Here is a 16,891-nt window from a genome sequence, read left to right as displayed (position 1 = left end):
TTTTATATTATATAGAGGAATTTAATTAGGAATTTTTTATAATATTAATTGCATATTCACAATAGTACTGACTCTAGAGAAAAATGAACTATATTATAATTTATTCAATAATGTAAGTAATTTTAAATTAGATAATGTTAAATAAGTGTTTAAATAAATATTTATTAAATAAATTAAATTTCACCATGTCAAATTAAAAAACAAAAAGCACTTTTTATAAATTTAAAAAAATTACTTTTAATTTAAATTTTTAATAATTTATAAAACTTTTAATTTATAATTTGGTTTTAATTTAATTTAATAAATTAACACATATAACCTTAAAAGATTTGAGTTTATTCAATTAGCTTATATACAGATTATTTATATTTTATTTATTTTGTTAGAGAAAAAAATAATTTAAATTTTTGAATTACTTATTACGTAGTTTGGAATTTTTAGTATTTTTTTTACTATTAAACTAATTTTTTAAAACAAACAGAAATTATTTTAATATTTGATTACCTAAAAACTGTCATAACAAGTGGTCATTTCCAAAAGTTTTGGAAGATTAACAGAGAATTACGATAATTACATTCACATTTCTCTTTCAATGTCGATATTAATCAACTTACGATTGTTATCTTTAACTAAAAATGCAAGAAATGACACATCAGCCTTATTGTCAAAAATGACAACTTTAGAGTTTGTATCGTTTTGCTTTGTTTACGACGGGAATGTCAAATTTAAATAAAAATTTGATTGAATTTCATTTTAATTTAAAATCAAAAATTTTTAATAGAGAGAAAACTCTTATATGGTTATTATTATTTTTTATTTTCAAAGAAAATATTTATAAAAAATAAATTGAATAAATTGTCACATTCCACCTGTTGAAATTACGCAAATTCATTTTTTTTTTCTAAAATTCATATCGACTTTGACATTTTTCCTACGTTTATTTTTTGTTTTCTAATTTTTTTTTTTTGTTTTCTTAATCATATGAAATACATCAAGTATTCTAAATAATTATATTTATTTAAATTTTAATATTACATACAAAAGTATATTATACTTTTATACATACATGCAGGTGCATGTTATATATTTTATAATATTATACGAATTGTCCGGTTTTAAGGTATCCGATTGCATATTAGGAGTTTCTTTATAAATATATACATATTTACATATATATATGACATACATAATTAATACTCATATATCATTATACAAATACACATAAATTTATAATATATTGCATTAATAATATTAAATCAATTCTTATTCTATTTTGAATAAAATTTTTACAAGAAAATATGAAAAAAGAAAAAAAATACAAGTATGTAATTCAAAAAAATTCCATAGATATTAACAAAAAAAAAAAAAAAACAAATAGAAATAAATTAAAAAATAAATTTATATTAGATTGACCACACTGATCGATGGTGCCATACACTTTAGTTTTACCTACATATATGCATGTAGACATTTTTTATAACAAAATAATATTATAAGAACAGCAGTCGCTAATAAAAAAAATGTTCATACACAATTTCCATATTTAAATATAATGGGTGATATTTTTATCCTATTTGGTTTTTCATTTTGACATTTCATTCGTGAATCGCTACAGCTGTCGTCAACATCAATTCAATTCAATGCGATTTGTTATTTCACTGTGAAAAATTTGCTGTTTGGGAGACGTTTTCATTAGTATTTTAATAAAAATTAATTAATAACATATTATATTTGTTAAGAAATATGTCATATTTCGGATCTGTCAGTTGATAGCTGAGAATCAGCTTTTAAAAAAATCACCCATTAGAAATACAAAATGATCTATATATTAAGTGTAAACAATATGCAAAAATTTAAGAATAAATATTAAAAGTAAATTAATTTATTAGATTACATATTTAGTGAATAAAATGTTATTTTTCTATTTTAAATATAATTAATTGAAATGAAAATAACAAATTGGCATGTACATATATTATCGGGGACTCTAAAACTTAATTCAAATTTTATAAATTCAAAATAGCTGTACATAATTTACATTTTACGTCTTAATTTTTTCCTCTCTCCATATACTTATATTTATGAATATATATTTTGAAAGCATTTCTGCGTTTTACTTTTTAAAATTAAATGAAAAAAAAGAAATAGAATAAAATAAAGTAAATTAGTTAATCTAATTTTTATATATGTAGACATATTTGTCCATGGTGTATGGTGTCTTGTCTCTTATCAATGCTTTTAGTTTATATAACATGTTTTTGACAGAATATGAGTTACATAAAAATGATAAAAAAAATTCTAATTAAATCATAAATTATTTTATTGTAAACATATTTATTTTATTAAAATATTTTTTTTGGTTTTGTTTTCCCCCCGAACATGTCAATATAATTAAAATAATATTATATCTATTTTATGCATAATTATTGATTAAAAAATATTATGTAAAAAAACATGTTACGCGATCACAATTTTTTTTTTTCTGTACAAGGTTAAAATTATAATCAGAAATTTTTTTTTTGTATATATTAATTACATAAAACGGTAGTATATACCCTAACATGGGAACGGATGTCCGAAATTTTATTCAATTATAATTATGTCATTTAAAATATAAACATTATGAAGTTGCAGTTTTTGACCACTATGTTAGGATTGTGAACTGATTTTATATAAAATTGAGAATATTAAAAAATGAAAATTTTTAATCAAAATTTTAAAATGAGTTGATTTGAACACCGGCACTGTAAAATTTACTGCAAATATTGAGGCTGCAGTGTAGGATATTTAAAAATTTAGAAATTTCAGAATGTAGAATAAAAGAGTCCTGTTGCAATGCAACAAAAGTTGGGCACACTGATATTTAGAATATTTGCTGTAAAATTTATTGTATATGCGACCATAACCCTTTTGACCCGATTTTCGAATAGTGTAGTTAGAACATTTTTCACATGTACGATGTATTACCTTATTGTATAAAACAAACTGGTATATATGTGTACGAGCCGGTTCGAAAAGGTTAAAGGATTTTATAGTTTTACTGCAAATCCCAATGGACGCTTGGCTGAAAACAAATTATTGACCTATTTGTGTAGATTTCTGAATTTTGCAGTGATTTGTTCTAATTTGCAATGTCAGATTTGATCAAACAATAAAACTGTTATATTCTATTATTAACAAATTTTATAGTTATATTGAATGTTTTCCTCGTAAGGCTTAAAAGTCTTGGAATTTTTTTTGATATTCTAATTATTTGAAATTCATATATCTATACTGTTGCTTTACTCCAATATTTTATACTACATATTAGCACAATATGATCGAATCACTTAATATATTAATCTTTATTTAACAAAAAAAAAATTGTGTAAAATTTTTTTCTTTTTTTATTAATTTTTATTTTAAATAACACTAATTACTATTATTCATTATTATAATATAGCAACAAATAAGTGCAATATATGAGACTATATATTATTATATATATAGATAAGTATGTATATACCATTAGTATGAATTAGAGTCTTGTTAGCTACTACTAGTAGATAACACATGATTGAAGTTAAATTGGAATGTTAATTTAACAACATTTTAAAAAAAAAAATGTTAACACAAAATAAACCCATTTTATTAATACAATTTGCAACACTTTTGTTTAAATTACCTGCATAAATTTAATTTTATTATTATAAATTGAAATTGATTCATTATTTTGTATATTGTCTGTCTATCGTTTTTACTTTTGAAGAATTTTATTAATTAATAATTTTCTCGAAAATTGCTGATAGATTATTGAACGCTACATTCACAATAGATGTGTCGTAAAATAAGTGTTATCAAAATTTTGTACATTCTCTCTTTCAGAATAACAAGAATTTGATATTCTCTCTTGAAGCTATATTAAAAGCCGCCCATGAGAAATTTATGTGAGATTTTCTGGTTTTTTTTTAAACAATATAGCTGTCATTCGGATTTCTATGGCATCTTCTCTGTTATTATACACAATTTAGCAATTATAACTCGCAAATTGAATTATTTTTGAAGTGAATTTTAATTCTGAACTGCCAGAGAAACTGGCAATGTAGGTTTTTTTCCAAAATTTTTAAGTCTATGAGAGAAGTAGGTTCTCGTAGAATCGAAAAATATTTACAAAAATTGTGGTCTGCTACTGCTATTGCATATGCGATGATTTCTCAAAATGTTCTGGCTATATAGCGATTGAATAATATGTTAAATTGTAAACATGAATGCAAACTTATTTTTATGTTGAACTATATTAGTGAACATTAATTAAAATTTATGTATTTTTTAGTTTTTTAGTTAAAAATTTAAATTTGAAATATTATTATATATAAAATCTCGACATTTTTAACAACAACACGATGGTGGTTTATGAAAAAAAAAATTTGAATATTTTAACTAAGTGTTAATTTTAAATTGTAAGCTATAATCAACTCGTTGTTATTAGGAATTAGAAACAGTAAGATTATTATTAACGGGTTTAGCTGTAAGTCACAAATCAAAATTAATAATGAGTACACAAAGCTATAAATGAGATTAAATTATTTCTCCACCTTTTGTAATTATGCCAGCGAGGTAACTAAATGTTTTGTTACTTCTCCTGTTCTTGTTCTATTTATTTTGAAATATAGGTATGTATATGTGTTTCAGTTTTTTATTCTTAAGGGCTCGGTTTTCATTAACTCTATTGTGTAGGAGGTCAAATCTCTTTTTGCATTCCATCGTATTAATACTGTAATTCCATCGGAGAGCTGCGAGCAGAGTATGAATTTGTTGGGTTCTCATGGGCTTATCATGTTTTCATGTGTTTATTTGTTAATTTATTTTTAAAAAAATAAAATTTATTTCACAAAATTACAATTATTACTTAAAAAATAGATTTTTAATTTAATCGAGATTCTAATTAACAGTTTAATTTATTTCATGCTACTATTATTGACACCATTTTAAAATCTAACGGTACTTATACTAATTAAAATTAACTTCATTTCCGGCCTCGTGCAAAATTGTAGACGTTACATCAGCACTTTTGATGTGAACGATAATTTCATAATTTCTTCATGGTTAAACATGTTCGATTGCAGATGCTGTGGCAGCAATTTACATGTGAACAGAAATTAGTATTGTACTAAAGATGTAATTCGATGATTTTTGAATATGTTACTTTACACCGTGATAACTTATATTTAACCTTCCATTATCAATTATTTACAAACCTATAACAAAAAATATATTTTTAATATTAATTTTTTTTTTTAATTTCAGATAAGATATCGATTTGGTTTATACGATGAAATTTCGTATACATTTGGTAAACGTGTACGTAATTGTAATTGGGTACGTTTTTTAAGAGTATCAGAATCATATGGACCACAAGTAAATTTAGTATGTACTAAAGTTAAAGGTGAACCAATATATGAAATAGTAAAACCAATATTACCAAATCAAGAACTAGTCGTATTCTTTTTACCCGAAAGACCAGAAGAACAATTTTTTGTTAGAATGAGAGCATCATTATATCGTCAAACAATGGACTCAATATTAGAGGGTATTCTTAAAATATAATTAATTTTTTTTTTTATTAATAAATTATATCTTCCGAACAATCACTATGTGTGAGTGCTAAAATTATATTTCAATTGTAATTTTTATCTTGTTAATTCAATAATTTTAATTTCTCATATTTCAAATTAAATTTCTCTACTCTTTATTGTGATTTAACTTAACCTTTGAAAACCTTTATAATATTTTAATAAATTTTTTTTTATCTTTTCACATCTTTTATAATATTTTATGTATAATAACTTACATAAATATATTTTTATTATTTATATGTATATATATAGGTTCACCCTTAGATCTATCAATGTCATTAATAAATCGTGTTATGTTACCAATATCACCACCATCCAGTAGCGAAGATGAACATAAATCAATATCAAGTGAATCGTCTGGATCAATCTCATCATTAACAGAAAATACAGGTGATCTTATATTAAGTTCAACAGGTGCTGAACATGATCTTAGTCCATCACGTCATCATCATCATTTACATCATCATCATCATGTACGTACACCACAAAGAGCACGCAGCAGCCGTGGAGAACGTTCACTTTTACCATGTGAAGTTTGTGGTAAAGCATTTGATCGTCCAAGTTTACTTAAAAGACATATGCGTACACATACAGGTGAGATTAATGAATATAATAATATAAAAAAAAAAAATAAATATATGGTGGAAAAAAAATATATAATACCAATAACTATAATAATAATGAGGAGAAGAAAAAAGAAAAATGTATAAGAATTATTTTCTTTGGTTTTTTCTTTATCGGCGTTTTTCCTTCTTTTTCCAATTGAGTTTTTGTGTGTTTTGAAATTTTTAAGACAATACTTGTTTTGCTCTATAGTGTAACTAAATATACTGTTTGTATATTAAGGCACATATACTTATACATATATATAATTATATAAAGTGTATGGTGAATATGATATTACGGTTTAATGTGAAGTATAGGCATAAATGCAGTGAGAAAAAGAAATTATAAGGCATAATTAGTAATTTAAAGGAAACATAATAAGTTTTTCATTTTCCCTTGTTCATTAATTTTAGTACTTCAACTTTTAGAGGAAAAACACAGGTTTCCACTTTTATTTTCAAAATTTTTACTAATAATTTTAAAATTAAATTTATACTTGAAATATTGTAAAGTATGAAAATTCTCTTCTCATATGCTTTCATCACATTTAATTTCGATTAATTGTACGTACATTAATTAATTAATTAAAAATGGCTGAAGTTTAAATTAATTCCAAATTTTTATTATTTTTATTTAAAACTCATACTTACCTCTCCTCTTTAATGTGATCAAAACTATTAACATATTCTCGTATAATGAGGCGGTTATTTGAGCACTTAACTCTTACCAAATAAAATCGAATTTAGTGTGGGAGTGTCTGTAAGAGCTATTGGAACTTCGTTAGAGTAATGAAGTTGCCCTATTGTGGGTCGGGGCAGACGATTCTTTTCATTCCTGGCCCGTCTCCTAAAAGAATCAATGATCTGTTGGCGTTAAATAAGAGAGAGGATATTTTGGTGGTCGGCCTGGACATTGCAGACTGTTATATCACTTGGATTATCACTCATGACAAATATGAGGGGAATGAATAATATTTCTGTTTTTGTTAGGCATTGGAATTGGCGATAAGTTCATTAGTGGTGGTAGCCTCAGATTGGGAGGTGGTGCTTGGACAAATCTTAATTACGTGACGATTACAGGTCTAGGTGGCGATTTATAAACGGTGGGATATTACAATAAATTTTTGTAGCTGCATCAATCAGGTCTGAGAACCAATTTAAGTGAAACAATATACAATATTTTACGTTTCTCTTGATTCGAACATTTTTTAATTTTCGAAAGATTTTTCACAATTAATTTTAGTTATACTCTTTTTTCAACCTACACTCTCTTTATTTCTTTTGGAAAGGTCAGTAACCGAATAAGCTTTACTTTTTTATTATATTTAAAAATATTAGCCATTCTCTTTGTTTCTCTACTTAGGAGTTCTTTATTTTTCGAATCAGTATTCGGCATACAAGTTCCTCAAGTGGATTATATGTCAGATTATAATTTTTTAAAAGAAATTCTATGATTTTCCGGTTAAAAATTAATTTCTCTTAACTAGAGTTCATTAAATATTGAGTTTTGTACCGACATTTTTTTGACGATTGTTTCCGAAAATATGAATTTAGTTTAACTCAATATACTAAATATTTATCAACATTTTATTGAATGTTGCTACTATACATTTTCTGCGTTTACTTTAATCTCATTATTTCTCATCATTTTATGTTGATTTAATTTTTAAACACCATGTACCTCATAATTGATTATTTTTATAGCAAAAATTTCTTTAAAAAATTATTATGATTTTTATTAATTTCATTTTTGTTTGTTTTCTGTTTCTTCTTTTCTTTCATGTGTCTTTTTTGATTGTTCAGGTGAAAAACCTCATGTCTGTATGGTATGCGGTAAAGGATTTTCAACATCAAGGTAAGCTTACATATATATATATGTTTTAACATTGAAAACTTTTGAAGTCTTATTGTTGAAAATATTGTATTATATGCAATTGAATATAGAAGAAAACTAAAAAAAATATTATATTTTATTAAGAATTATTGGGTATATGAAAAATAATTATAAAAATTTTTCTATATTATAGTTCACTTAATACACATAGACGTATACATTCTGGTGAGAAACCTCATCAATGTCAAGTTTGTGGGAAACGGTTTACTGCATCTTCAAATTTATATTATCATCGTATGACACATATTAAGGTATGTATATTTGTATATATGATTTTTATTTATTACTTTCTATTTATATTGATAATGTTTTTTTTTTCAATTTTAATATTGTAAAACAATATTATTATTTCGGAGTATAGGTTCGGTCAAAACAGATATATTGCAACTGAAATATATATTGGAGTGTATGCGTACATGTATTGCAAAGTCTGAGAAAATCCTTGCAACATTTCATAAATATTTTCATTTGGAATGTAAATTCGAGATTTATTGCGGTCAAATATAATAAGATATTGTGTAATATGAGTGAAATCGAATTTAGAAATCTTCTTCCAGAAATTCTTTTAAAATAAAATAATTTTTGGTAGAAAACAATTGCCCAATAATTATTGATTAAATTCCATTTAATAATATCACATAGTCTTTTAAAACACATCGATTGGAGTGATATGATTTGTAAATAAATTATTATATATGACGCATATGTATGTCATAAATGAGAGTGACGTAAATGAGAGGATGAAACTCATTTATATTCAAGAAAAGGGTATAGTTTACACTTATTTAGTAAATTACACCCAAAATTCCATAAAGATCCCCCCCAAACAATAATTTTTTATTTATAAAAGTTCATAATGATCTCATTAAATCAAAACTTTTAATTTATTTATTTTAAAATAATTTCTGTCACAACAACTAAATTTTAATGTCAACTTGATGTGTCAAACTTATTGAATTCTAAATTAAAGACGCGTAGAAAAGAAAAAAATTTTTTTCTGCAATTTTTAATTTTCTGTGCTTTTATTTTTCGTTCTTTTTTTTGTTTTATTACCTCAAATGGGAAATTCTTTAATTTCTCAAGTGTTTAGCAGGACAAATTAATTTATCAGAGAGCACCAATGATGAATTTTTTTTTTTTCCTTGTTTTCTAAATAACAAAAACCGAAGAAAAAGAGCTACCGGCATCACGATTAAATGAAAAAATAAAACAATTTTGCCGCTATTTAGTAAGAGATGAACGGAAGGAAAGAAAAGAGGGGAAAAAAAAAACGTTAAATTTTTATTGGGGACTGTTACTCTTACACATACCTAAGTATATAGATATGAAAAGGGCAAGCAAAATGACAATATAAGCATAAATATAGAAGAAAAGCAGAAAATTAAGAAAATTATTTCAAGATTTTTATTGTGTTTATAACGCAATTTTTAACCTTTTTTCATGATTAAAATGTTGAAGATTTTTTTGCGAACACAGTATGCAATGTGTGTGCATTGTTCATACATACATATATGCTTATGAGTGTGTTTATTTTCAAAGGGAATATCGCGAAATTGACCCTTTATCAGTTTTCAAGTATTACGTGGAAATTTTTTTTTTGTCTTTTATTTTATACCTATGTAATTTTCAATAATGTTTTATTTTTCGTTGGTTATTTGCGCAACTTCTTGATGAAATTAGTATGAACTATTAATAGGTCTCATATATAAGAAGAAAGTACCTATACTTTTTTGAATATTGAATTATTTTCATTTTACAGCTCTAAGGCTTGTGGTAAATTGAGAAGTTTTGCATAGTGTCTGTAATACAGTTCGGATATTTCCCAATGACGTACTTATCCCTGGTTTGAATAGTAATGAAATGTTTAAGGAATTTTTAAAGCTATAAGAATTATTTTATCTTCTAATAAAATATTAATGTGTACATTATGCTACTGTTAATATTAAATTTTGCTAATAGTTTAATATTAAAAAATACATTTTTTCTATAGAGAAAATTTCAAATTAGTTATCAACTTCCGAATGACGTAAATTTTAATTAAAATAATTGAAATGAAATTTTTCTTATTAAAATTTCAATTCAAAATATTTTGAGAAATCCTGTGTACGTATAGGAATTTCAATTCACAATAGATTTTCTATTTCATAAAAAGTGGTAAATTTAAAAATTTAAAAAAAAATATTAAAAGCCCCTATAATTTGTACGGTATTTATACACAATTCACCTAATAGATTATCACTGTTGAATATTGTGTGTGGTAATTCACAATACTGCTGTAATCTTGTAGTTATGTGGAATGTATTAAAAAATTTCAATAAATATTTTTATTATTAAACGCGAATAGTAATTCGAAAATTAGAATTTTCCGTAAAATTAATTTTGAAAAATCGGTTCAATTCCAATACAATTAATTAATTTTCATGGATATTAATCTTAATAGCCTATAATGTCGTCCATATTATTCACAATACAAATATTAGTAAGAATTATACTTGAGAATGCAAAAAAAATTTAATCTGAATTAGAAAATGGAGTAAGTTTTTCTTTTTTTTGCAAATTAGTGTTTCATATGTACTTCCCTTGGATATAGGATAAAATTTTCTAAAGTTAAGTAATTCGAAATTTCTTAAACCAAGGAAAATATTCTACAAAATAAATCCTATTTTGTTATGGTCAATTTTTTCCCATTTTTTAATCTTTTTTTATTATTTCCACGCTCTTCTATAATTCTTAAGTTTTCAGAAAAAAAAAATTGACTTTATTTGGAAAGATGCTATGTAAAAGCGACAAAAATAAAAAAAATATCAACTACTGTTTGGAAATTGTTTTTTTTTTTATTAAAACTTAAAAGTCATATTGTCATTGCTATTATGTATGAAAACGAGTGCAAGTGCGCATTTTTTTTTCGTTTGTTGTTCTGAAAATCTGTACGTAAAGAGCATACAATATAATTATAATAACTAAGTTATAATATTTATATAAAAGGAGTCGAAGTATATATATAAAAAAAAATCATTGTATTATGATCGTTTTAACGAAAGAAACAATCAATGGTATCAGGGGGTCGGCAACCTCTTTAGGACGGTGGAAAAAAATATTATTTTTAAAAATAATATTTTTTATACGGGCAGCAGACTTAAATGCGGCTTAAACAAAATTGAGATTCATATTTGAAGCGCTCAGCGCATTTGTGGCTACAACATAATTGAGAATCACATTTAAGTCGCTCAGCACATTAATGACATACTTGCAAAAATGACATTTCGAGTAAAATGAAATTGAATGTTAAATATTCAATTTTAAAGAAAATTTTTAAGAGGCAAAAACAAGCTTATGTCAAAATTGAGTAAAAAGAGGAGTAGTAAGCTAAGTATTATGAAAAAATTGAACAATTCTTTAGGCCATTACAGTTCTATTGAACATAATAAACTCTTTTCTGGAAAAATTTTGGATAGGCCATTAATGCTCTGAGCGCATTATTTGTTATACTCATTTTTGCATTTCGTGACGGCGCAAACTTAATTCTTTGAATACGCTTATATAGATTCTTTGTGGTTTTGCGTAATTATTAATAAATAAAATATTAATAAAATCACTTTTCATTAAATTCTTGGTTTTCGTCATTAATTTTTATTAATCATTTCTACAATAAAATATTCATTATTTAGCAATAAATCACAACTATTATTGTGAGATTTCATTCGGTTCTAAATTTCAACGTGTTCAATGCTCAAAATTCTTAAATGGATATAGCTGCATCCCAACAAAATGCTATAATTTCTTGTGGAGAGTGGTGATCCAGAAATTCTACACACAGAGTGATCAAATTGCCGACGAAATCAAAATATGTTTTGCTGAATACTTTATTAAAGAAGGTCGAACCGACTAGCAAGACGGTTGTATATTATTTAATCTATAATCTAAATAAAAGATAGTTTACTCCGGAGATTTAGATAACAATAAAATAGATTTCTCATTGTGAGCGCATTTTTGTCGCCAATCATATTTCGTCACTTTCACGCTCTATAAGTTTATTGTTTTTTTTTTTTCTAAAAATGTTATAGTCGTTTAGGGGGCTGTATAAAAAATTCTGAAGGGCCGCTGGTTACCAAATCCTGAACAATACACTTTATGTATTATTTACATTATATTATTATAAGTATCAGGCGACTCAGACGTACAAACTATGGTATTTAAATTGAAATAAACAATATTATATATAAAAAAAAAGAACAAAGAAAAACAGGAAAAGAATAAAATCATAAAAAATACAAAAAAAAATCTGGACAAAAATACAGTGGCAAAGAAACTCGCGCGGTATAATTCGTATCAAGAACTATTCCGCTATTAGTGAAATATGCTTTGTTGAGATCCGCACTCAAAGGATGCCGATCAAAAGGAAAAATTCTTAAAATGATTGTTGCTTTAAAATTTTTAAATTGTTACGATTTTATTTTATTTTTTTTTGATTTTTGATTTTGTTGTTGAGTTTTTACAATATTTAAGTGATGATTGTGCTTGTGATTTTACATGGAAGCATTTTTTTCTTTCTTATTATTGTTATTTGTTTTTTTTGAAGAAAAAAAGGGATTTGTTCACAATTTCAAATAATAATGAAATAAAAGAGAAAAATAAGATAGAAAAATAAAATTAAAAATCAAAGTTGTTTTATGTAGAAGAGGCACACACTCTTGTGGTACATTTTTTTTTAGGTAAGTTTATAAAATTGCAATTTTCATATTAAGAAAATGCATAGATTTATGTGTAAGTGTGTGTGTGTGGAGGTTTTACTTAAAGATACATGCAGTATTGTTGAATTTTACAAAAAAAGAATTGTACCTACTGATTTTTGTTCCTTATACTCGTATGCAGTAAGTAGTAAGAGAATAAAGTGCGGGTAATGCGGTTTGAATACTGCTATTTTTTTTTTTTTGGGAAAAATAACAACAAAAAAAAGAAAGGAAATTCTCAAATCGCATATAGAGAAAACAAGAGAACACTTAATATGAAGTGAGAAAAAGAAGAGAGAGAGTAAGTGAGAGATTATTAAATGTAAATCAAAAGCAAATCAAAAATAAATAACACAAAAAAAAAGAAGAAGAGAAATGATGAAAAATAAAAAAAAAGATAAAAATCTTCAATCTTAATTGATTTGAAAATTTCTTGCAAAAATGCCATGCCATTGCAATCTCATCTATACAAAGAGTAACAAAATGAGTTCATTTTTATATTATTTTTGTTTTTCTTCATTTGTAAATTTTTTTGTATTTTTTTTGTTAAATTTTATTTTAATTCCTTTGAAGCGGAACTTTTCTTTTCATCTTTTCACTTATTAGGTAGGCAATAATAACATTTAGAGAGTAACAAAATAAGAGAAAAAAAAATAATAAAATTTAAAGAAATTTTCTGATATAATCAAAATTGAGATGATGATGACGACGATGGTAACTCTGTCTAAATTAATGTATAAAATAATTTGATAAAATACTTACATTTTTTATAATGTTAATAAATTTTTTCAATTATTCGAAAGAACTTTATTAATTTTACTGTTTGTGCTTTTACAAGCACTACAAAAAGGAGAACAATTTTGTTGAAATAATATTGAATAATTAAACAGGAAAAGAGAATTTTATTATTCTATTTTATTTAGAAAAATTATACATGGTTATTATTCAAAAATCAGCTTCGGAATACTATCAGAAGTGTTATATATGTAATTGAATTAGATAGTTATAACAGAAAAATTAATCTGAAATAGGAACTTAAAGTGGCATTAATGTTGGTTAGAAGTATTGATATTAGGTTAGGTTAACTAAACGCGGCTCCCCGATGGGTATGCATAAGCCACCTAGATCCGGCGATACTAAAATGTCACTAGACACATTGTGGTATCGCCGGATCTCTCCTTTTCCGCTTCTAATTCGAACCAGCCGAAGCTCCTCACAAAGTAGTGATATTAGATTGAAATGAGCAAATTTATGTTATTGAAGTCGTGGTGAAAATATTGTATATTCACAATAATTTTTAAATCAATTTAAGAGTTAATCTGTTGTATTTGTATGTCAGTATTAATTCACTTAGCGGACTATATGAACCATCGTATCTTTTTCTTTTCCTTTGAGATTAAAGCGAGTAAAATGATAAGTTAAGATTTAAATGTGTTGAATCAGAACAATTTTAAAGTAACATTTAATTGGAAGGTGGAACGAGTGAGAAATGAAATAACTATTACACGAATATGTTGACGTTTCTTAGAAAATGTGAATTTTGAAAGTGAATTCTAATAATGGTTAGTATAGTTAAGGTTAACTAAAGTGTAAAGATTAGAAAATGAGTAACTACAAAGGAAAAAAATATCTCTGAAAAAAGAAGGAGAATTTTTCTCGTTTTAAAATGAGTATACAAAATTATCTTTACCTGTCATATTTCCCGAGTTATAAAAAAATATGTTAAAATTAGACAATTTTCCCATAATTCAACTTTAAGGCCTTATAACTTGAAAACAAGGATCCAAAAAATAAAAAGTCACTAGGTATTTTTTGTTCGTCTGAAGTCACTCTATCACCCTGCTTCGGGAGTACCATTGTGTCTCGGATACCCTGTATGGTCGCAGCTAAAAATGTCATCTATTTACAATAAAAAGAAAAGAATATGACGTTTAATGTTAGTGTTGTCGTTTGATTAGGAAAATATATAGTAATTAGTATAACATTATAATTTAAATATAATGTAGTACAGTTATTTCACAAATTATCAACTACAATTATATAATTTATTTTATGAAATCATTTTTATTATATTAATAAAATTTTTTTTGCAAAAAAAAATTTAAAAAATTAAAAATTTTTACAAATAATTTTTTTTTTTTTTCGTTACAGGAAAAACCACATAAATGTAATTTATGTTCAAAATCATTTCCAACACCTGGAGATTTAAAATCACATATGTATGTACATAGTGGTTCTTGGCCTTTTAAATGTCATATTTGTAGTAGAGGTTTCTCAAAGCATACAAATCTTAAAAATCATCTATTCTTGCATACCGGTAAGTTACAAAATTTTTTGTTTTCTGTTTTGTATTTTATTTAAAAATCCATATACAGGTAGATAAATCATAAATATATAGACATTACCATACATTTATATATATCTTAACATTTTATATTAATGAATCTCTATATATATACAAAAACGTTAAAGAAAACATAATCAATATAGCGTAATCAATATAGATCGAATCAATATTATTAAAATAAATGAATTTCTGTTATTTATTGATTGCCAAAGATAGAAATCTGATTAATTTAACTTGATTTGATGATTAATAAACTAAACAATTTATGGTTATATTTATATATACATATAAATTTTTAAGGTACTTTAATGGTAAAAAGGAATTTATACCCTTTTTAATTAATAAAACATAATAATCAATGATTAAATTCTCAGAAAATTGATTTATTTTTCAATTTAAAATTAATTTTTATATTTTTCAATAAGATGGCAGGTTATGTCATTAAGAATATGTTATACGTCTAGAATATATTTCATGAAATTCAAATCATTGGATTTTTAGATTTTAATATTTAATCTGGCATAAATATTCGCAAGTTTTATTTTTAAGGCTCCTAACTGGCCAAAAACAAATTAATTTCCCTTTCAACTTTTGACAAATTTATTGACATGTCAGTAAAATTAAAAAATATTTCGTCATAACTAATTATTTTGACTTGATTCAATTGATTTTCTAGTACCTACGCTAAGATTTTATCAATAATTTCTAATTTCTAATATTCGAAATAAATTTGATTAATAACTTTTGTTTAAAGTAACATTTTAACCCTTAATCAGTTGAAAATAGTTTGAAATACAATACTTTCTAAATTGGCCGAATTCTAATAAAATGCTTGGTTATTAAAATTTCAAAATTTTTTAAGTGACTGTCTACATTAAAATACGCTTAAAAAATCATTGATTATAAAGCTTTTCCGAGCAACTTCAAATTATTATTCAATTTTGATCATTGGTCATTGACACCATTTTAATTTAATATTTTGAATTATAACAAAATATGTGCTGACAAATTTTTGTAACATTTTATTTAATTTTAATATTATTTTATTAGTATTAATTTGAAAATTCTTTTAAATCCTACCAAAAAAAAAATTCTTTAACCTCATTTTACGGTCATAAACAATTAAAATTTTTATTTTAATATGTTCGCATCCATGGCAACTGAGGATTAATATTAAATAATAAAAGCTGAATTCAATTTATTTTTTTAAACTAAATTCAATTTCAAATGATATTGTACGGCATATTATATAGCTGCTGTTGGAAAAATGTAGCCCATGAGCAGCATGCAACTCATTCAACTTCAAAATGTGGCCCATTACAGTGCTTACAAGGAAAAAATTTATTCGACTGCGATTATTAAAATTTTTCAAAAAAAAATTTTGAAAATTCAATCAGAGATAATAGATATAAGAACAAAACAATCAATAAACTCAGTTGAAAATATCATTTTTCTTGTAAGTACGATAGGTCAAATGTCAGAAACTCGCGCAGCACATAATCATACTCACATAGTACATATTTACCCCCATAACCAACAAAAGTTTGTCGACGGCTATTGTATAGCATTTATATATAACACTTTTATTATAATTAAAAATTTTTCGATTATTATCAACTTAATATCTTATAGTTGACATGAACACGTGAAATATTTTAAATCTATATTTGAAGCATAAAGAATTTCAAATAAAAAAACAA

General features: G+C 24.6%; 1 protein-coding gene across 1 annotated transcript in view; it reads left to right on the top strand.

Annotated features, from left to right (window-relative positions):
* Positions 1 to 16,891, top strand: part of LOC129615926 (zinc finger protein 112-like) — a 43,296-nt gene that overhangs the window by 23,766 nt on the left and 2,639 nt on the right. The window contains exons 2-6 of the mRNA XM_055531351.1: positions 5,287 to 5,569; positions 5,868 to 6,209; positions 8,024 to 8,075; positions 8,248 to 8,365; positions 14,996 to 15,161. Of these exons, the coding sequence (XP_055387326.1) occupies positions 5,287 to 5,569; positions 5,868 to 6,209; positions 8,024 to 8,075; positions 8,248 to 8,365; positions 14,996 to 15,161 (961 nt within the window). The remainder of the gene's footprint in view (positions 1 to 5,286; positions 5,570 to 5,867; positions 6,210 to 8,023; positions 8,076 to 8,247; positions 8,366 to 14,995; positions 15,162 to 16,891) is intronic.

The sequence above is a fragment of the Condylostylus longicornis genome, unplaced genomic scaffold (genome assembly GCF_029603195.1).
Source record: "Condylostylus longicornis isolate FDR11 unplaced genomic scaffold, ASM2960319v2 ptg000153l, whole genome shotgun sequence".
In the NCBI taxonomy this organism is placed as follows: domain Eukaryota; kingdom Metazoa; phylum Arthropoda; class Insecta; order Diptera; family Dolichopodidae; genus Condylostylus; species Condylostylus longicornis.
Note: the sequence above shows the minus strand (reverse complement) of the source record. Positions and strands in the feature narration are given on the sequence as shown.